We start from the raw sequence: 22,709 nt of genomic DNA, 5'->3' as shown, positions 1-22,709 counted from the left end.
CCTGTATGACTTTCGGTTTATCTGTGGAACAAAAAAAGAGATGTTAGGCAGAATGTTAGCCTCAGTCACTATTCACTTTCATTAAAAGTGAATGGTGACTGAGGCTAACATTGTGCCTTATATCTCCTTTTGTGTTCCACTCATAAAAAGAAAACCGTGCGGGTTTGGAATAAAATGAGGATGAGTAAACGAAAATTCAAAATGATAATCAATAACGGTGATAATAATAATTAGGCCACAACCCGACTGATCGGATCTGTTTTCCGTTGCCTAACCTAAACGTTTTCAAAAGTATGAAGTTCAACTCACGGCACTAGAAAGTAGTGTTATCGAAAGTCTCGGTTTTCGGTGGACGAAAACGCTGTTCCAGTGCGGCGTAAACGTAGAAAAATCAACGTGTTATCAAATGAAATGATCAGGACCTGTGGATCTGTATTGCTCACCTGAGGCGTCCGCGGCTGTGGGAGTGCGTGAGCGGCGTGTGTCGCCGTAAAGCGTGCGAGCCGGACTCTTCGCTGACGCGCTGGAGCGAGGGCGAGCGGGAGTGTGAGGAAAGGGAGCTGCCTGTGCTCTGCAGGCTGCCGTCGGCCGCCGCCTCGACCCCAGAGTGCGCCAGAGGGGGCAGGCTCCTCAGAGACGGTACGGGGGAGTGGGCGTGGCCAATGTCACCCACGTTGTTCAGGTTGTTGTCGGAAGCAGAGCGAGGCAGCGAGCGTGATGATGTCAGAGTCTCACCTCCAGTCGTGCGCCGGCGATTTGTGTAGGAAGGCGTTTCCCTGAAAGGCACTGTAAAAAAGGCAGGCGTTAGACGAGAGTACGTATAAAAGTGTCAGGTAGAATTAGCATCATTTGTTAATGAAGGGTACAGAAATCTCATTGGGCATTCAGAGAGGTAAACAAAAGATGTCCTTGAATTACAAAGCACCTTATCTATAAGTCAAGACGTTTTAATAGATGCTGGGTTTCCGTAGACTTCATGCAATCAAAAAACAATAACTTTTGTGTCTTTTTGTTTATGCCTGTTAGTTTTGAGCATATACATACACACATTTAAAATGAACAATCTTTTTCTTCAGATGAGGCCAATTTTCCTCCTAATCATCAACACTAGATGGCATTATCTCACCTCTTCTATAGTAAATGTAGATGCAACTAACTTTCAAAGCAAAGGCAGACGCAGGGTGCCATGCATATCAGTGTCAAAAGAGTTTATATGACTCAATGACAGACATATTTAATGAGAGAGAGAGAGAAAGAGATAATAAAAGAGTTCAAGTGCACAGTGCTGTCATTGTGACATATGGCGAGATGTCAGTCTCACTGTGGATTCTCTCTAATCTCTCATGTAAATTAAGTATTGATCTAAGCGCTGTACTGAACATCCACCAGACACCTGATCACATATGAAAAGCTATCTGCCAATCAGAGCAGAGAACAAGCCACTCAATACATCCTGTTTGCTATGTTTAACAGGAAACGGCTAGTAACTCATTTAAAAACAAAACTGTAAGCATACATGTTTGTACATACAAATGGTCATATAGGATTCATATATTCAACGGTCATACCATTGTTAGGTAATGTTAGCATATTTTAATATTCATACGCATTTCCCCTCCTTGGAGTAAATATTCCAAATAAATAATTGTTTCAATGGTTTCGCAGTGAGAGAAAAAAAAAGACGATTTAAAATGGGCCGTTTGTTTCGGCAGGGTAAATACTGGCCGATCCATTCAGAGTGAAAAAGGCTGAATGTCCAATCCCACACAAAGCCCATTTGTTCATTCTTTCCCTCTGTCAATGACGGATGAGAAAAAGAATGGACACACACATGCTCAGTGAAAGAAAAGGTGTACAGGATTCAGAAATAATGTGGTAGTTCACCTAAAAATGACAATTCTGTCATTATTTACTCACCCCCTTGCCATTCCAAACCCAAAGTTATTATGTTTTCCATAGAATTCCAAAGATTCCAAAGAATCTTTATGATGAAACATACATCAAACTGTACCATGAAAGCACCATAAAATAAGTCCATAACAATTGTGAGCTATATTCCAAGTCATACATGAAATTGACGTGAAATTGAAGCTGTTATTCACTGATAATCTACACCTCCAATGAAGCTCTGAAATCACTTTCAGAGATTTTCAGTGAATAACAATCTAAATTGGATCATATGACTTCAAATATATAACTAGACCTAAATAAATAAATTAGTTAAGAATATATATGACTTATTACATACATATATGAATGATACCATAAATGAACACACATTTTTTTTGTTTCATGATTTATGTATTAATAAATGCATTGATTTCCACATTTATTCATGAATATGTTTCATTATTTATATATCTATTTATGTTTACATTAATTTATTTATAGATGTATTTATTTATTTCCTCATTTACTTATTTATACATGTATTTATTTCTCCATTTATTAATTATTATAATCATTTATTATGTAAGAAATAATTGATGACAGCCCATTGAAATATTGAAAAATAATGCACACCCTGAGATGGTAATGTGGCCACAATGCGAAGTGGAGTCTATTAATTCGCTTATACCATGGTTACCACACCTCAAGACAGGTATTCATCTTTAAAACACTCGTGTGTGTGTGTGTGTTTGTGTGTAACTACTTTCTTAAGCCACAGATTGCTAGCATTGCTAGCCTCGAAAGTGTCTCTTTAGAACTAGTAACGAAGGCTTGCGCTGCTTTTAAGTGTGTGCACTGACATCAACTATTAGTCTCTTGCTTGTGAGTGCCTATGTGTTTGTGTGTGTGTGGGTGAGACCGAGCGAAAGAGATCACAAGGGTGCTTTCCATAGATATTACAATTATTTGAGGATGTTATAGAAATGTTTTGTCATTCTTATCTGATTTGTTTAGCCAATAACTTTGTTGATTTGGGGTATTTTTGTGTGGTAGCCTGTGCAGCTCTGTGACATAACTGAAATTACATGGTGAAGTGTTATGGAACTGTGCTCACGACTTCATAGCTGTGCGTTTACTGAAAAAAGATTATGATAATAATAATTGCATACCTTAAAACTTCTGTCAACCAATCAGAACCAAGCATTCAACCGTGATGTGGTATACATATACTGTATATAAATACATACAGTATTATTCACATGTGGCTTTTTTTGGAGCTTGACACACATGGCTACTATGAACTGTCATTGTATGGTAAAGAGCTCCATAACGACTCTTGTTCCATAACAAAATTACAACATATGGGTTTGGAACAACATGACTTTGAGTAAATAATGATAGCACTGGGTGAACTGTTCCTTTAATGACAGAATACCAGCTCCCGTCCCATAAATAGTGTCTGAAGGCTGTTTCTGGTTCTCAGTGTGTGTGTTCCATCCTTCATCGAGGTCACACACCATTCTGATGAGATAGTGGCACCTGCGGCTACACTCCCATTGGCTGAAATCAAACTCCCAACACCTGCTGAGCCTCGGGGATTAACCGCGCTCCGTCGCCATGACAATGGTACTCTGCACTAATGGGTACGATCCATTACAGCGGCCCGAAAACCGGCTGCTATTGCAGCGGCTAAAACCGGCGCGTGGAATGAGCTAGCTGTACAGTTGACGCGAGCAAGTAGAATGATGATTCTCATTCGGCCAAACAGTGCAGACTCTCAAGCACACAACGACACAGTCACACAAGGGACCACTCTCATTTTCACAGGCTGTCATGTTCTGCTTTGTGTGTCTGTGTATTCATTAACACAAGGAATCATTTAGGGTTGTTCATATTTACTAGCAGCTAAGAACGGAGGTATACTAGCCACATACCAACATCTGATGCTTTGTGAGTCTTTATAATTTCTGCCAGGTCAAAGTTTCCAGCTATAATAGCCACCTACAGAAGGAAAGAGAAATCTGTTATTTAGTGACATACATCCCCAAACAAGCACAAAATCCTGTTCACAGGTGTATAAAACTGCCTACAACTTATTAAAATACATCCATCCTTCAGTCTATCTGTCTGTCTTTCCTATCCATCCCTCTATCTATCCATCCATCCATCCATCCATCCATCTATCTATCTATCTATCTATCCATCTATCTATCTTCCCCAACCATCCATCCATCCATCCATCCATCCATCCATCTATCTATCTTCCCCATCCATCTATCTATCTTCCCCATCCATCTATCTATCTTCCCCATCCACCCATCCATCCATCTATCCATCCATCCATCCATCCATCCATCCATCCATCCATCCATCCATCAGTCTATATGTCTGTCTTTCCTATCCATCAATCCATCCATCCATCCATCCATCCATCCATCCATCCATCCATCCATCCATCCATCAGTCTATCTGTCTGTCTTTCCCATCCATCCATCCATCCATCCATCCATCCATCCATCCATCCATCCATCCATCTATCCATCCATCCATCCATCCATCCATCCAGTCTATATGTCTGTCTTTCCTATCCATCAATCCATCCATCCATCCATCCATCCATCCATCCATCAGTCTATCTGTCTGTCTTTCCTATCCATCCATCCATCCATCCATCTATCTATCTATCTAGAGGACAAACTTAATATAAGTCTTCTCTGTTATATGCACAATGCTCTGTTTAAAAACAATCCAAAATCTTTTGTAGATAAGTTGGTTTTTAGTGGGTATTGTCACGGACATGTTACGCGTCAGGTGAGCTCAGGTGTGTTAGTGGTTCCATCTGCAAGGTCCAATTGTATGGCAAGAACAGTATTAGTTAGATCGTCATCTGCTTGGAATATATTGGATTTAAAAACAAGGCATATATCCAACATATGTAATTTTAAAAAGACTCTAAAACAGATTACAATTAATAGTATTACATCAGTTAATTTGTGACTGTTTATAGGTACTGATATTGTCAAATGCTGTATGAGTGTGAATGTGTATATGTGGATAAATGTATACATATGGTAATGTTATATGAATGTTATATTTGTGTATTTTAACTGTACATATGTTTCAGTACTTTTATGGGCCCCAGGAAGACTAGCAACCACATTGTGGAAGCTAATGGGGACCCAAATAAATAAACAAAATAAACAAAAATCTATCTATCCATCCATCCGTCTATCTGTCTGTCTTTCCTATCCATCCATCCATCCATCCATCTATCTATCTATCCATCCGTCTATCTGTCTGTCTTTCCTATCCATCCATCCATCCATCCATCCATCCATCCATCCATCCATCAGTATATCTGTCTGTCTTCCCCATCCATCCGTCCATCCATCCATCCATCCATCCATCCATCCATCCATCCATCCAGTCTATCTGTCTATCTTCCCCATCCATCCATCAGTCTATATGTCTGTCTTTCCTATACATCAATCCATACATCCATCAGTATATCTGTCTGTCTTCCCCATCCATCCATCCATCCATCCATCCATCCATCCATCCATCAGTCTATCTGTCTGTCTTCCCCATCCATCCATCAGTCTATCTGTCTGTCTTTCCTATCCATCCATCCATCCATCCATCAGTATATCTGTCTGTCTTCCCCATCCATCCATCCATCCATCCATCCATCCATCCATCCATCCATCCATCCATCCATCCATCCATCCATCCATCAGTCTATCTGTCTGTCTTCCCCATCCATCCATCCATCCATCCATCCATCCATCCATCCATCCATCCATCAGTATATCTGTCTGTCTTCCCCATCCATCCATCCATCCATCCATCCATCCATCCATCCATCCATCCATCAGTATATCTGTCTGTCTTCCCCATCCATCCATCCGTCTGTCCATCCATCCATCCATCCATCCGTCTATATGTCTGTCTTTCCTATACATCAATCCATACATCCATCCACCCATCCATCAGTCTATCTGTCTGTCTGTCTTTCCTATCCATCCATCCATCCATCCATCAGTCTAACTGTCTGTCTTTCCTATCCATCCATCCATCTATCTATCTACCCATCTATCTATCTATCTATCTATCTATCTATCTATCTATCTATCTATCTATCTATCTATCTATCTATCTATCTATCTGTCTGTCTGTCTGTCTGTCTGTCTGTCTGTCTGTCTTTCCGATCATCCATCCATCTATCCATCTATCTATCTATCTATCTATCTATATATCTATCCATCCATCCGTCTATCTGTCTGTCTTTCCTATCCATCCATCCATCAGTATATCTGTCTGTCTTCCCCATCCATCCATCCATCCATCCATCCATCCATCCATCCATCCATCCATCCATCCATCCATCCATCCATCCATCTGTCTGTCTTCCCCATCCATCCATCAGTCTATGTCTGTCTTTCCTATCCATCCATCCATCCATCCATCCATCCATCCATCCATCCATCAGTCTATCTGTCTGTCTTTCCCATCCATCCATCCATCCATCTATCTATCTGTCTATCTATCTATCTATCTATGCCATCCATCCATCCATCGATCGATCTATCTATCTATCTATCTGTCTTTCCTATCCATCCAGCCATCCATCAGTCTATCTGTCTGTCTTCCCCATCCATCCATCAGTATATCTGTCTGTCTTCCCCATCCATCCGTCCATCTGTCTGTCTTTCCTATCCATCCATCCATCCATCAATATATCTGTCTGTCTTCCCCATCCATCCGTCCGTCAGTCAGTCCGTCCGTCCATCTATCTATCTGTCAATCTGTCTGTCTTCCTAATCCATCCATCCATCCATCCATCCATCAGTATATCTTTCTGTCTTCCCCATCCATTCATCCGTCCGTCAGACAGTACATTCGTCTGTCCGTCCGTCCGTCCGTCTGTCTGTCTTCCTAATCCATCATCCGTCCGTCCGTCCGTCCGTCCGTCCGTCCGTCCGTCTGTCTGTCTGTCTATCTATCTAGCTGTCTATCTATTTATATTTCTTATTACTGTTTTAGTAGGGGCCAGTCCTGTTTATTTGGGACTAAGAGAGTACAACTGTCTCATGGCAAATTCACAAAAATTATTTCCTAGTCTTACTCTAACTCTCTGGCTCTCTTTCTGTGTATGACAGTGAGGACTAATTAACACTTTCTCACTAAAAGCTGAATGAAAGCAGCTGTCTAATTGGTTCTGTGTTGGTTTATGCAGCTGCACTAAGTTGGGTTCCCCCTCCCAGCTGCAAACAAATTAACTTCGATCTGTACAGAAAATCTCTGTCAACATCAATTGTACTGTGAGTTTAAGCAGCGGGCACCATGTAACATATGAGAAATAGCATCATATTTTACTGGCCTGTTGACCGATGTCAAATCAACCACATTTTGGAAACTTCCAGACTACATTTTTTTAAATATTTTTTAGAACTTTTCCTAAAGAAAGATAAACATGTTTGATGATGAAAGCAACATATTAAATGCCATGGATCAATATGAACTGATCAATCCATTATTGACACAATTTTAGCCTGTGATCGCCATGACATTACTGTTATATGTGATTAATAAAGGTACATTTCTAATTTCAACTTATTTTTGTCATTCAGACTGTTGGACAAGAAAAACGTGTGAGCCCCATATCACTGGAATTCAACCATGTAGGGCCTTTAAATTGAATAAACAAAAAGGAAAGCTTTTCTAAAAGGATATTAAGATATCTTCAATACTTCAAGAGTTATAGGCACTCCAACTTTGACACAAAAAAGTGATTTTTTTTTTTTTTTTTCCATTTTTGGACTATAATGCAACAAGAGGTGCTGACGTCAACTGATTTTAGTAATAGATCTACCAATCTCTGTGTAATAATAAAATAATGATGCTGACACCTTTCTAAGGTTATTTATTTGACCTGTAGTTTTGCTCCAAAATCTTAGGTGAAACTTGTCATTTTGAACCCCCTCTAAAGAATAATGGATTAAATGGTTAATATCGATCCATGGCATTTCATATTTTGGCTTTCATCATCATTTATGTATTGCATTCACCACAAAAAAAATAAATAAATAAATTAAAAATAAAATGAGCCGATGACCTCTGGTTGAGTTGACACAGGATGACCCAGCAGGGACGACATTAAAATGCCTTGCTGGAGACAAAATTCATCTAGTTTGGCTGTTTTGAAGCTATGATTATTTACGTCAGCTTTGAGCATTTAAAAGCACTGTTTCTAGTGTAGGTGAAATAATTACGGAAACCATTTTCCATACTATCCGTTCTATACAGTATTGTGTGTATGATTATGTTTATGGACTGGCCCCATTCGCTTCCATTGTAAGTGTCGTACTGTAACCGCAATTTTTGCTTTATTTATTTTTTTAAATAGCAGAACCGCACCTCTAAGTAAAAGGAAATTTGGCTATCAGTGCTGTGAATCTGAGAATAAGAGTGTAAATAAGACGCAGTTCCACCGTGTTTGATTTAAAGGAACTCAGAGGTGTTGAGCTTCACCTGGAAGGCAGTTTGGCTGTTGTAGTTCTTGATCTCTTTATTCGCCCCTCTGAACAGCAAAACTCTCGTACAGCTATCCTGAAGAGAAAGAGAGAAAGAGATTACAAGCATCATAATGATTTACGAGTGGTAAAACTTGAACATGTGTATAAAATTTTCCCTAAAAACTTTTGGAATGGATTGAGCGTGTTCGTGTGTGTGTCATAACAACAGAAATGACAAAACTGATGTTCCACTGGGACCAATTAGTAAACCAGCTCATATATAGGTCTGCTATCAGAGAGAAAAACAGATAAACTGAGAGAGAGAGAGAGAGCGAGACAGAGAGAGAGACTAGTCCGGTGCAGCTGTAATGGCAGTGGTTCTCTATGGGCATCTGAGACAGAGTGTTTATAAGGTCAGCACAGCATCTCTCTCTCTCTCTCTCTCTCATACACACACACACACACACACACACACACACACACACACACACACACACACACACACTTATAAGCCGTATAACACAGCCATGACTCAGCTGGGACTGGTGTCCTACTTCTCCAACACTGGTGAGTAATCTAACGTCCCAGTGTCTCTTGGCCCACTAACACACTTTCAGTGGAATCTGTGTGTGAACTTTTAATATACAACAGTTGGTTCCGGTCCTCGAATCTGATTGGATGAGAGATGTTCCATGAGCACTGATGGTCTGACACCATCAGCACTCCGACACTTCACTGTGTGTTTCACTCCACTTGTGTTCCTGCCGTTCTAAACTAAAATGTAAGAGTAGTGCAGATGTGTTAAGAGCTACTGTTTGTCTTTTTTGACATTACATATGTTAGTCAGCAGGTGGTGGCAAAAGATAATTTTTGTGTGTAATATTAGCCAGTTGGTGACGTGAAGTGAATCCACATCAGTCGTTTACATACAACAGTGATCTGTGATCGCTTGTATTACTGCTACACTACTAAAGCTAGGAAATAGCTTTAAACGAACAACTTCAGCATTACGGCTCATCACAGCTGAGAGACACAACAGGCTGATTAATTACACGATGGGTGCTGTTTAAAATGGCGGAGGACGTTGCGGTTTCTATAGTGATTGACTCTTGCGCACCGACTACTGTGAAATAGGGAGAAACACCCCCACTTGGACACTATTTTTCCACTGAGAAAGCTGATCTTCAGAAAGCTGACAGCATCTCTGCTTGGGTGTGGCAACAGGTGATCGAACACACTCCATCTCTCTCTCTCTAAACATTTTTGTTGATTTGGGAATTTGAACATTTAGTACATAAATATATCACTTTGGGAAATATATATAGTCTGAGAACTTGGCAGTGTGGTACTACTGCAAATATTGTTGACTTCTGTATGTCAAATTGCTTTCTATGTTCCTCATTTGTAAGTCGCTTTAAATAAAAGCATCTGCTAAATGACTAAATGTAAATTAACTTTGTTTTTACAGTATTATAAGATAAAAAATAATGTAATATAAAATAATATAACGTATTATAATTTATCATGCAATAATATAATATAATATAATATATACTGTAATATAAATATAACAAGACATATTATTTATAAGTATTGGAAATATTTACCATTTTAAATCTTATTTTTATGATATTTTATTATATTGTCAGTTTTTAAAGCCTTAAAGGAAAACATACATCTCTACTTTATTGTATAATTTCCAGTTATATATAAATAAATGATGTCTAAATGTGTATGCATACTAAGCACGCATCAAAAGAAGTATGACAATTAATCGACAGACAAAATCCATAATCATGAATATATTTTCTTTAAATAGAGTTAGAAAAATACAAATTATGCAAGAACAAATGTCAAAATGTCTTGCACGTTTAAAGTTATTTTGTGTCTTAACTTTTGGCAGTATGTTAAGATAATGTGTTAAAACAAATCACAGTATTAATTTAATATAAATACAGTATAAAACACAGCATTGATCAATTCCTCGCATTGATCTCTGGTTGTATACTGCACATGTTGACAAATGTAGGCGGATATCCGGGTATTTCATGAACAAAGAAAATATTATTACTACATATTGACATATATATATATATATGTGTGTGTGTGTGAGACGAGCAGCATGACAGTATGCTGTTCCTGCTGCTGTGTCATATAGGAGACATAGTGAAGCTCTGTATGTGTTTCATGTTATTGCTCTGTGCAAAAATCAATATGTAATCTCAACTGCAGAGTGAATTAACAGAACAATGATTGAACATCCACATCATGCAGACACTTTTTCTCATTCCATCTGTCTCTCCGATCCATTCATCCGCATTATTGATCCATTTAAATGACACAAACTTTCAGTGCATAGAGCATTTATATGTGTAGAAACAACCATAAGCATGCCAAAACACCTTTTATAACAGTGCAATATTTCAATAAGTTCCAGTTCTCTGCTGGACAATAAAGTAACATGTGACCTCTAGTGGTGAAACTTCAGAAGAACTGAACACAGAGTTCGGACTTGTCTCAAAAACCAGACTTTAAATGCCAGAATAAAGTCTGGTGCCATTAAGTCAAGTATAGTACATTTACATTACTGCATTTGGCAGATGCTTTTATCCAAAGCGACTTACAGTGCACTTATTACAGGGACAATCCCCCAGAGCAACCTGGAGTTAAGTGCCTTGCTCAAGGACACAATGGTGGTGGCTGTGGGGATTGAACCAGCAACCCTCTGATTACCAGTTATGTGCTTTAGCCCACTACGCCACCACCACTCTCATAGTAAGCTTGTAAAAATGTATGTGATAATTAGCTATTGCTCACTATATTTTTGTCTGTGAGTAAAACAGATGGGCTGTTTGTACTTCTACTCTTTCAGATCTTTCCAACATCATATGACGCATGGCGTATATCAGTTTGATATTTTTACCGATTACAATAATATGTACAGTGCAAGTTTTTTTAATATACATTTTCAAAAAGGAACTTCTGATTTGTCTGCAAATTTCAAAGCACTTGTTCAGTTTTGGTCATATTGTCTACATGCATTTTAATGTAGACTCTACAGGGAGAGTAAAGGTTAAAGGTAAGTGTTATTTAATGTGTTTTATGCTAGATGAATATAAAGGAGGACACTTGTTAAAGTTTTATGTTGAAGTATCTGTTACATTTACATGTATGCATTTGGCAAACACTTTTGTCCAAAGCGACTTACAGTGCACTTATTACAGGGACAATCCCCCCGGAGCAACCTGGAGTTAAGTGCCTTACTCAAGGACACAATGGTGGTGGCTGTGGGTATCGAACCAGCAACCTTCTGATTAACAGTTATGTGCTTTAGCCCACTACACCACCACCACTCTCAGCTAACCTTGAGGAGGACAGGTAGAGGCCACACTTTAAATTGATTGCTCGCTTCATGCTATGCTAACCATAACATAGTTAATAAACTACACTCTGTAGTGCTTCCAACCAGCATGTATTTAGCATGCTAACATTCACTTTCACTAGTTTGTTGGGTTTATCAAATTCATGTGAAGAAAACTCATTCCAAACCCTTGGAACCACTATCCTTGATTGACTCAAGTTTATGAGAGTGGTTTATGTGCTATTTCTGCCATTTTTTACGCGCAATAAGACATTTAAGGCCCGTTTACACCAAGAACGATAACTATAACCATAAAGTTTAAAAAAATCGCTCTAACTGTAATGTAATAGAATAGAGGCGTCCACGCACCAACAAAAACGACACCGAGGAACTATATAGTTTGGATCCATTTCAGAGCATTTTTTTCTCCAGCCGATGAGTGATATAAACATTGACAGGCATCCAAAATCCATTCATTCAAGTTTAAAGGGCTCGAACGCAAACATGCTTTCATCTTCAAAATAACACATCCCAGCTCCGGATGGCCACTTATTACAAACACAAACGAAATGGAAACTCCAGCTCAAAAACCGACAATGTTTCTTCGGCATTCTTCTTCAGTATTAACGGGGATGAGATAATGAAAAGCCAACGCAAGCTGGTAGCATAACATTACCTCAGGTATCAGCACTCATTTTTGACAATATAGTCTCGTCTCCTTTAAAGCTGTATCCGTTTCTTTGTTTTTTTGTGCGAATGTAGAGCATTAGCAGATCATCTAGATCCATTTTCTTCACTGTGAACATAACTGCAGAGCACTGTTATCCGTTGTTGGAAACGCTTACATAGTTATTGATATACTTATCATTATACTTAAAGTTCTTGGTGTGAACAGGCCTTCAGTCCATTATTCATGTTGCTTTCTTATTGGGACCGTGATGTAGGTGCTCAAACTTTGGGCTTTTTCAGGCTTTATTGTCTTTGTGAGGACATCTGGTCCAAACACACACACACACACACACACAAATCTCATAATCTAGCCTTTTCTCTGTATCTGTAAGTTCCTTTCCTCCTCGATCATCTTCTCCTGCTCTCCTCATCGTTTTATCACTACTTCACACCTTATCGTGGTCTCTCTCTCTCTCTCTTTCCATCATAGTTCAAATCATTTTCTCTCTTCTGTCCAGTAATGTGTCTCTGTTCAGGCTGATGTGTCTCTCTCAGAGTCTGTTTCTGGAATCGATCATTAAATAGAGAGTCCTTAAAACTCTATATCACCTCTGAGCACTCGTAAGGGACCACACACACACACACACACACACACACACATGATTGTAATACATCTGTGCTGTCAGAGTGATGTGTGATGTTGCGGTGTACGTGCGAATGTGTGTGTGTGTGTGTTTGCCATCTCTGATATGTGAGAACTGAGATGAATATAGTATAACCAAACCTGTAGATGTGAAGTTACATAATACTGTCACACTACAAGTATAATCATAAAAACTATGAACATGTTTCTTTAATACTGTGTTTACAGTAAATATTTCCTTTAAAGGGGGCCTATTATGCATGGTGTACACAACCACCCTACAATGTTAAAAGTTCACCCACTCCTCTTTCTTATATTTCTATTCATCAAAAACTGTGTGTCAAAATGAACGGTTTTTGTTTCTGCTCTAAAGTGATGTCACGTTAGATCAGGCCACGCCCACGACTGGTGACGGACTCCACCCTATTATCATAGCTCCTCCCCTGAGTGATGTACACACAGTCCTGGAGCAGATACAGTGAGAAGAATAATGTCTCATAAGTGTCTGTTGTTGCTGTAAAAGTGAACATAAGAGTCTTCATGTACTCCCGGCATCAGAGCCACTGAAGACGAGTGGACAACTTTAGTTTTTGAAGGAAATGTGCCCCAAAACAGACAAAAATAAGGTGTATGTTTGTGCAAATCATTTTACACCGGACTGCTTTGTGAATGAGTGTCAATATAAAATGTGATTCTCAAGCATGGATCAGTATCAACAGTTCATGTTCCAGCTTTATATCCTGAAGATGTAAGTATCGCACTTTATATTTGGTGAATGTTCGCAAATCACCTTTCTGAATGTGCTTGTTAGCTGATTCCATGGCTAATGCAGCTAAAGTTAGCATTGTCTCTGATTGTATTCACGGAGACCAGATATACATATATATATATATATATATATATATATATATATATATATATATATATATACGCACTTGGGGGCCAATCAGGGGCGGACTGGCCATCTGGAGAACCGAGTGGGCTGGTGGGTCGGCCGCGAAAAGGGATGAATGGGCCGCGATAAGCTAAAATGAGGCGGCGCGTTTTGCAGAACAGACCACAAAATGCCGCCGCGATATGCAGTAAAAGACAGCGACCCCCTTTTTTTGGCCAGTTGCTATGTAAAATCCCGGGTCGATTTCTCTTCCCAGTCCAATGCTGTCAGTCATATTGGTTCTGATTTGTTGTTGCTGTAGTAACCGAAGCACAAGCTGTAAAGGCACAGCCCTCTCCCGGAAAGGGGGCGGGAAGCAGCAGCTCATTTGCATTTAAAGAGACACACACGAATCAGCGTGTTTTTGATTCAACCCAAAAAAGAGGCATTTACAACATGGTATAATAAATGATCCGTGGGATATTTTGACCTAAAACTTCACAGACACATTCAAGGAACACCTGAGACTTATATTACATCTTGTAAAAAGGGGCATAATAGGTCTCCTTTAATACTTTTCTGTAGAGCTTTGTATGGCTTTAGTATAATGTATGGTGTCCTGTGATCAACAATACAAAGAGAACATTTCAGATGAACAGGTCTTTGTGTTGTCCTAGTTTCTAAATGTTTATGTGGTTTTGCTGTTATTGATCCGTAAGTAAGTGACTACAGCCAGACTGGATGCTACATTAATGAGGGTCAGCGGTAGTTTAATCTCATTACACTTAACTGAATGAAGACAAATGCACACTCCTGCTGTAAAATCAGCAATCACACCTGAAAAGATGCAATGAAATTGAATGATGACTAGATTTTTAGGGGCTGACATTCTGCCTAACATCTCATTTAGCGTTCCATGGAAGAAAGTATTTCATACGGGTTTGGAACAACATGAAGGTGAGTCAATTATGACATATTTTTTTGCCGATCTATACCTTTAAAGACTTGTACTTCAATGCTTGAAACTAGAATTTTTAGACAAATATTACTTGAGCCTATTTTGAATTTCTTTATTGTTATATAACTAAAAATGGTAACACTTTATAATAACTACACAGTATAAAGTATTTGTAAAGCATTAGTTTAAAGTTTACTGATAATTTATAAATTATTGTAAATGGCATACATTGTTCATAGGCTACATACAAATATTATGTTCAGTGCTGTCAAAATTAACGCATTAATGCACGCGATTCATTTAAAAGGTTTACCGTGTTATTTTTTCTTAATTGCAATGAACACATTTACCGTTAATACAGGATGAACCAGTGTTGGGAGGGCCACACAACACACACACAACAGTGATTCAGTGTCAGTGCTAAAGGGATGGAGAAAGGCGCTCTTAACGTTATTTGATGTTCAAAACAAGCCCAGATGGGACTTGTGACCGAAATCTAGTATTTTTCAGCCTATTTAAGACACATTTGAATTACCACAGAAGCATGTCAAGTCTTAACAATCACCAAAACGCAGAGTGAGATTATCTGCAAGTGCTTTTCATGTGGAGTAAAAAGTGGCACTTGATGTTGCCGTTGACAACGCATTCCTGTAACATAGCGGATAGTCACAAGTCTCCTGGCTGATTAAAACTGTGGAGGATGAGAGTTTAAGAGGATTAATGACCATTGCAATGAATGTGCAACCTATGTGGGGAAACTAGTTCTTTCAATGAGTCAAACTCCCACTTAAACTTTGGGAAACGTTTAATGTTACTTGTTGCTATTTTAGAGCATTTCTATCTTTATACTGTGGAAGGAAAATGTTAATAAAGTATTATATTGTTTTCTTTTCTTCCCTAAAAAGGAAATAAATGCATTTTGACTGGAAAATAGGTATATTTAGAGTCAAATTTCAGCACTCTCAAAATCGGATTAATCTGATTAATCACGATTAACTATTAAAATCAAGATTCAAATTTGTATTCAACTGACAGCACTAATTATGTTATTCATTTATGCTCACTGAAGCAAACGATTTCTTATTTTTTAATATGTTCATACATTAAGAGTTTGAGGTATTTCATGCTAAGTAAAAAACTTGTTAATCGTACCTAACTAATGTTTTTTAGTTGATGCAAACCAGTGGTAAAGAAATGTTTGAGAAAATCAAGAAGGCATAAATTCATAGTTAATAAAGAAATTATATATGTATTAATTTAAGCGATGAACTGGATATTTGACGATTAATTGGATTATGGAAGTGAAAGGGGACAGTTATTGGAGAGTTTAAATGCAGAAATGTGAAGCTTCTAATTTTAATTAAACTAATTCTTTTTAAAACTTGTTTATTATTTTGAGCTGTAGAATTGTTGTAATCATAATTTTTATGGTCATTTTAGGGTTTACGCTGTCACATTGAATTATTATTTATTTTGTAGGCATATATATATATATATATATATATACAGCCGTGGCCCAAAGTATTGGCAGTGACATAAATTTTGTGTTTTGCAAAGTTTGCTGCTTCAGTATTTGTAGATTATTTTTTCACATGTTACAATGATATACTGGAAAACAATGATAAGAATTTCATAAGTTTTAAAGGCTTTTATTGGCAAAAACATTCAATATATGCAAAGAGTCAATATTTACAGTGTTGACCCTTGTTCTTCATAACCTCTGCAATTCGCTCTGGCATGCTGGATATCAGCTTCTGGTCAATCCTGACTGATGATCCATTCTTGCCTTATTAGTGCTCGGAGTTGATCACAATTTGTGGGCTTCTGTTTGTCCACTCGCCTTTTGAGGATTGAACACAGGTTCTCTATGGGATTAACATCTGGGGAGTTGCCTGGCCACAGATCCAAAATTTCAATGTAATGATCTCTGAGCCACTTCATTATCACACTTGCCTTGTGACATGGTGCCCCATCATGCTGGAAAATGCACGGATCATCACCAAATCGCTCCTGGATCGTTGGGAGAAGTTGCAGGACGTTTTGATCCCATTCTTTATTCATGGCAGTGTTTTTGGGCAGAATTGTGACAGAGCCCACTCCCTGTGATGAAGAGCAACCCCACAAATGGATGGTCTCAGGATGCTTCACTGTTGGCATGACATGCATTCACCTTTTCTTCTCCGGAATATCGATTTTCCAGATGTCTCAAACAGTCGGAAGGGTGCTTCATTAGAGAAAATATCTTTGCACCAGTCTTCTGCTGTCCAATGCTTGTACTTCCTGCAGAATTTCAGTCTGTCCTTGATGTTTTTGTTGGAGAGAAGTGGCTTCTTTGCTGCCCTTCTTGACACCAGGCCATTGTCCAAAAGTATTCGCCTCACTGTGCGTGCAGATGCGCTCACACTAACCTGCTGCCTATATTGAGCAAGATCTGCACTGGTGGTGACACGATTCCGTAGCTGACTCCTCAGGAGGAGACAGTCCTGACGCCTGCTGGACACTCTGGGACGTCCTGAAGCCTTCTTCACTGCAGTTGAATCTCTCTCCTTGAAGTTCTTGATGATCCGGTAAATGGTTCTTTCAGGTGCAATATTCTTTGCAGCAATTTCCTTGCATGTGAGGTCATTTTGATGCAAAGCGATGATGGCTGCACGTCTTTCTTTAGAGGTAACCATTGCGAACAAGAACACAATGATTGGAAGCACTTCTTCCCTCCTTATATAGCAATCAGTCTGCTCTTATAATCCAATCAGGATGATAGTGATTTCACCTGACTAGTACTCGTTCACACTTTCCAAGGTGCTACTGATATTAGTGAAATTATGTTAGCTGGTCATATTGTGCCAGGGCCAACAAACAGTGAAATTTGGGTTTTTGTGATAAAGTAAATTTTTTGGCCAATGAGGCTTTTTGCAATTATTTCAAATGCATCTGATCACTCTGCACAATAATCTAGAAACAATGTGAATCAACACCACAACAACTAAAACAAAATGTATGTCACTGCCAAAACTTTTGGCCACGGCTGGACATGTATTGAACCCATAATATTCCTTAATTAAGCATTCATATAAGCCCAATTCATTACATATATAAATGTATAAATAATTTCTTTATTAATTAAAGGTTTAGACCTTGTAAACATTTCTTTAGCACTGGTTTGCAACCAATTAAATACAGTAGTTAGATACGGTTAACAAGTTGTTAATTAAGTATGAAAAACCATTATCAAACTACTTATATATAAATGCATTAAACAATTATTAATCATTTGCATCAGAAAATATTAACGAATTACATACTATTTATATATAATCTGTTAATGTATTAACAATGTAAGATCAACAATTGCTTTATAAATACTTTAGTAATAATTTGAAATAAAGTTGTATTAGTTAACATCAGTAAATGCATTAATTAACATGAACAAACTATGAACAATATCATTTTACAGCATTTGTTAATCTTGATTAATGTTAATTTATAAAAACACAATTGTTCATAGTAAGTTCATGTTAGTACATTAACTAAAGTTAACATTTACAACTTTTGATTTAAAAAAAAAAAAAAAATGCATTAGTTTTAGTAGTATGTAGAAATTGACATTAACCAAGATGAATAAGTGCTATAAAAGTAGGGCAATGAAAAGCACATGGGACTCCACATGTATGTGAGTTACGTAGCTCTAAATGACACCAGCCATGTGCTTTCAGGCGTCCCTAAACAACTGCCTTTCTGATCTTCTTTCTCTTTGTTTTTTATGTGTGTGTGTGTGTGTGTGTGTTGTGGGAGCATCCATAAATATTTAATAAGAGAAGAATTAAAATGCATGAGCCCCCACATGCACCTGAGGATTAGATCACTCTTTGTGTTCTGTGATTTTTTTTGCACGCAACTGTCTCAACAATCTGTGACCTTCATGCACTGGTTTATTATGCTGATATTGTAACTGACACATTTAAAAAAATGATACTTTTATACGTCTAAACTTTACCATTGCCACATATGCACTTCTTACTTTGATAAAGAGGGTTCAGACAGTATGAATGAGCATGTGTCCTTGTGGGTACAGTCATCTGAAGCATAAATGTGTGTGTGTGTGTGTGTGTGTGTGTGTGTTACCTGGTTATAGAGAGCACACACGTGCAGGGCAGTGTTTCCAGAAGCGTTTTGAGCGCTCATGTCCGCTCCGTAGAACAGCAGGTGTTCCAGATGCTGCACGTGTCCATGACGACAGGCCTGAAGAAACAAAAAAGTTGCATTAGCGTGGCTGGTTCTATTTTCCCTTCACATCAATTTGCAGTAAACCCAAAATCATGTTAATGAGACAAACAAATTCTCGGTTTGTGAAATGAGAAAGAGCAGAACTGTTTGTCTTTGTTTGGTGTTATCAATGTCACTTTCCTTTCCACCATAATTCAAAAGGTGTCCTCTCTGCATACTAATGCAGTGTGGGATGTGAAAACTGTTTAAAAATCTGAGAGAGAGCGAGCGAGAGAGAGAGAGAGAGAGACAGAGAGAGAGAGAGAGAGAGACAGAGAGAGAGAGAGACAGAGAGAGAGAGAGAGAGAGAGAGAGAGAGAGAGAGGAGAAATGCCATCCCAATTGTGTTATTGTAAAGTTTTATGTTTGGATAGAGTATGTGAATGAATGTATCTCCCTTCCAAGACCTAGTGACGTGACTTTCTGACTAAAGAAAATGGTGGATAACCGTGAGTCAGGCGGCTCTTTTCAACTGCAAATGTGATATAAATATATACACACCAAGAGAGTCGTTTCTTGTGGTTAAATTGGGCAGACATTACAAAACCAGTCAATTATTTCTACTGTTATTGTTTCTACATCATACATTCAGGTCACAGCACAATTTCCAGAAGCATAAATTAGCCTTAAGGAGTAAAGTAATCTGATTACAATAATTTTTTAAAATAATTAGTAATTTGTAGTGGAATTCTAATTTTAAGTAACTTACCCAACACTGTTCGGGAGTTACTTAAAATTAGAATTCCACTACAAATGACTAATTATTTAAAAAAATAATTGTAATCAGATTACTTTACTCCTTAAGGCTAATTTATGCTTCTGTGTCGTTTAAAGACTTTACATCGCACGTAGGCAATATAACCAACTCTTACCAGCTGCTTTTGAATTTAATGAACTCAAACATACGGTCAAATCATCGTGCAGATCGGAACGTTCGTGAATAGAATACAACACATATTATTTCACTAACATACAAATTAATATCAATTAAAAGCCCTGAGAAAAGTTCACGGAGACATCATTTGATATGATGCATAGATATTAAAATAATCAAGGTAAAATGCGACGCTAGCTCAGATATCGTTGTTATCACCCTGGGAGGCGGTCGCTGGTCACAACGTGCACCAGCTGTTGTGTTCTGCATCAGTGCAATGCGCAGTTACATTTTTTAAGAGGTGCACGTCAGGCTACGGTGTAGGTTAGACATAGAAGTGTAAATCAGCCTAACAATTAGTTGACGTTATCGACATCGACAATAAATAGTTATCGACAAAAATATTCGTTGTTGAGTAGTCGTAGAAGTAACCTTATAAAAAAGTATTTTTCCCCTTTAATTCAGTGAATGTCATTTAGAGGTATTTTAAAAAGATGATGTTTTCCTCTTTATTGTTAGTAAGCACGTTTAATAGCCTTTTAAGTCGGGACACAAGCAGAATAATCGGTTAAGAGCTAACGATTAATTGGTACAATAATCGCCGAATAGTCGAATAATCGTTCGAATAATCGTTAGATTAATCGATTATCACCGGTCGGATTATAACCGGCTTGACAATAAAAATTATATTTTATAGAAGAACTGAAACCAAAAAGGTGTCTGACAGCTGCCCGTAAATCTCTCTCTCTCTGTCCCACTGCAGTCTCCAGTCGGACTTTATCCCTCTTGGAGGCTTAATTAGCCTGATTAGGGTGTAGCATCACGACCTGGCCACGCCCTCCGCCCCGTCACACAATGATAACAGGACAGCTTGTATAAAGGGAAAGTCTGACTTTGTAAAAACAGGTCTGAATTTACACCTTAGTGATTTAACAAACATTTTTACCTTCTCAAGACGTCTTTTAGAGTACAAAGCAACAAGAAACATGTACTGCCCAACTTTATGAACAAATATAGAATGTCATATATTACATTTATTTATTTAAAAGAGAAGATTAAAATATTTATTTAGAAAATAATGGTGCATTTATAAAAAAGAATGTTAAGGGATTGTGCAATAAGAAAGGTATTGAATGGAAAGACACAATAAAGTATAAATAATCAAATCACAACATATCATTGATTTTTATTTACAGTATGAATATTTGCATTTAATGTTTCTGAGAATCTACAGACCTCACCTCTAATTCACCAAGAACAAATTGAACCTACAAAAATAGCAAAGCAATTTCCACGACATGTTAACTGTGAACACCTCCCGCTATCTTGGCTGACAAACTCGTAAAATCGCCTTCCTTCACGCTATCTGCAACGCTTGTCATGTGGTGGTCAAAGCGGAGTGTTGACGTCCCGATACAAGACATGAGAAAGCTGTATACCGTTTGGAACAGCCTATAAGTCAGGAGTGCACCAACACTATGATACCTTAAAATGCTGTCTAGGTTAGTCACCTCGCATGGAGCTTGTGTGTCAGCTTCAGTTCAACAGCTGTGGGTTTGCATTGGTGGCACGCTATATTTGACTAAGTTTAATAAGAACTGAATGTGTTCATTTTCTCATTTAGTCATTCGTTCGTGACAAACAATATACACATCCATTAAAACTCACACATGCACACACTCTCACACTGACAAATGTGCAAGGACAAGTAAACTAAATAGAAGTGTGAAAAGGCAGCCACTTTGTATGAGTTTTTGATACACACACACACACACACACACACACACACACTTGGCATTTGCTCGGGTTGCCATAGGCTCTCTTCAGACATGACAAGTGTAGGCCAGCAAGATGGATGAGAACATTAGAAAGAAAGAAGAGAGATGGAAAACTAAATATTACGATAGGAAAAGTGCCCTTCTCCCCATATATCTCTTGGTGTTCCTTCAACTTCTGGCACTTTTAGCACCGTAGACTTCTAGAAAGTCAAGTCTTGTTAAAACATTTTCCCACTTTCAATGATTGTTGTGATTCTACACACCCGGTCCCTTATCAGGCTAATTAAGCCTCTGAGAGGGATAAAGGCCAACTGCAGAAGGTGGTGCGAGGAGAGAGAGATTGTTTACATTGTTTTATTAGTTTTATATTAAAACTATTATTTATATTGTCAAGCGGGTTTTCGCCTCCTCCATTCCATTAATCCCTTTACACACCTAAATGGACGTAACAGGGTTTGGGAAAGGAGGCGAAGGGAACCGGATCAACATTCAACAAGACTTTAATTATAACTTAAAATCAAACTGAACTGGAACATAATAACACACATCGAAGACACACACACAAAGCTCTGAGTGTGTGTGTGTGTGTGTGTCTCTCTCTCTGGTATCCCCGATCCTCTTATCTCTCTCCCACTGATTGAGCTATTCAGCACGTCCCGGCAACGCTCTCCTTCTCGTCACAATGGACAAGGCATGTATCAAATGAAAGCTCTCATTCTCAGGAATGTGACTGTGCAGTTTATGTTGTTGCCCTAATACTACAGTTTAAAAGATTTGAAAAAGAATCACAAAGTGAAATATGATTTCTGTAAGTCATCAAATATAAACGTCTCTCGGAAAATCATGCTAAGCAAATTATCCGAAAAATATGTTTCCGGAATCAG

At 38.2% G+C, this 22,709-nt stretch overlaps 1 protein-coding gene across 1 annotated transcript in view; it reads right to left on the bottom strand.

The window, feature by feature from the left end:
- LOC127661222 (SH3 and multiple ankyrin repeat domains protein 3-like) overlaps nt 1-22,709 on the bottom strand; it is a 290,952-nt gene that overhangs the window by 146,003 nt on the left and 122,240 nt on the right. The window contains exons 6-9 of the mRNA XM_052151831.1: nt 19,033-19,149; nt 8,422-8,499; nt 3,825-3,891; nt 444-786 (exon numbers count right to left, since the gene is read on the bottom strand). Coding sequence (XP_052007791.1) covers nt 444-786; nt 3,825-3,891; nt 8,422-8,499; nt 19,033-19,149 — 605 coding nt within the window. The remainder of the gene's footprint in view (nt 1-443; nt 787-3,824; nt 3,892-8,421; nt 8,500-19,032; nt 19,150-22,709) is intronic.

Source organism: Xyrauchen texanus, chromosome 21, assembly GCF_025860055.1.
Source record: "Xyrauchen texanus isolate HMW12.3.18 chromosome 21, RBS_HiC_50CHRs, whole genome shotgun sequence".
Classification (NCBI taxonomy): domain Eukaryota; kingdom Metazoa; phylum Chordata; class Actinopteri; order Cypriniformes; family Catostomidae; genus Xyrauchen; species Xyrauchen texanus.
The sequence above is the reverse complement of the archived record's forward strand: the minus strand, read 5'-3'. Positions and strand labels throughout refer to the sequence as shown.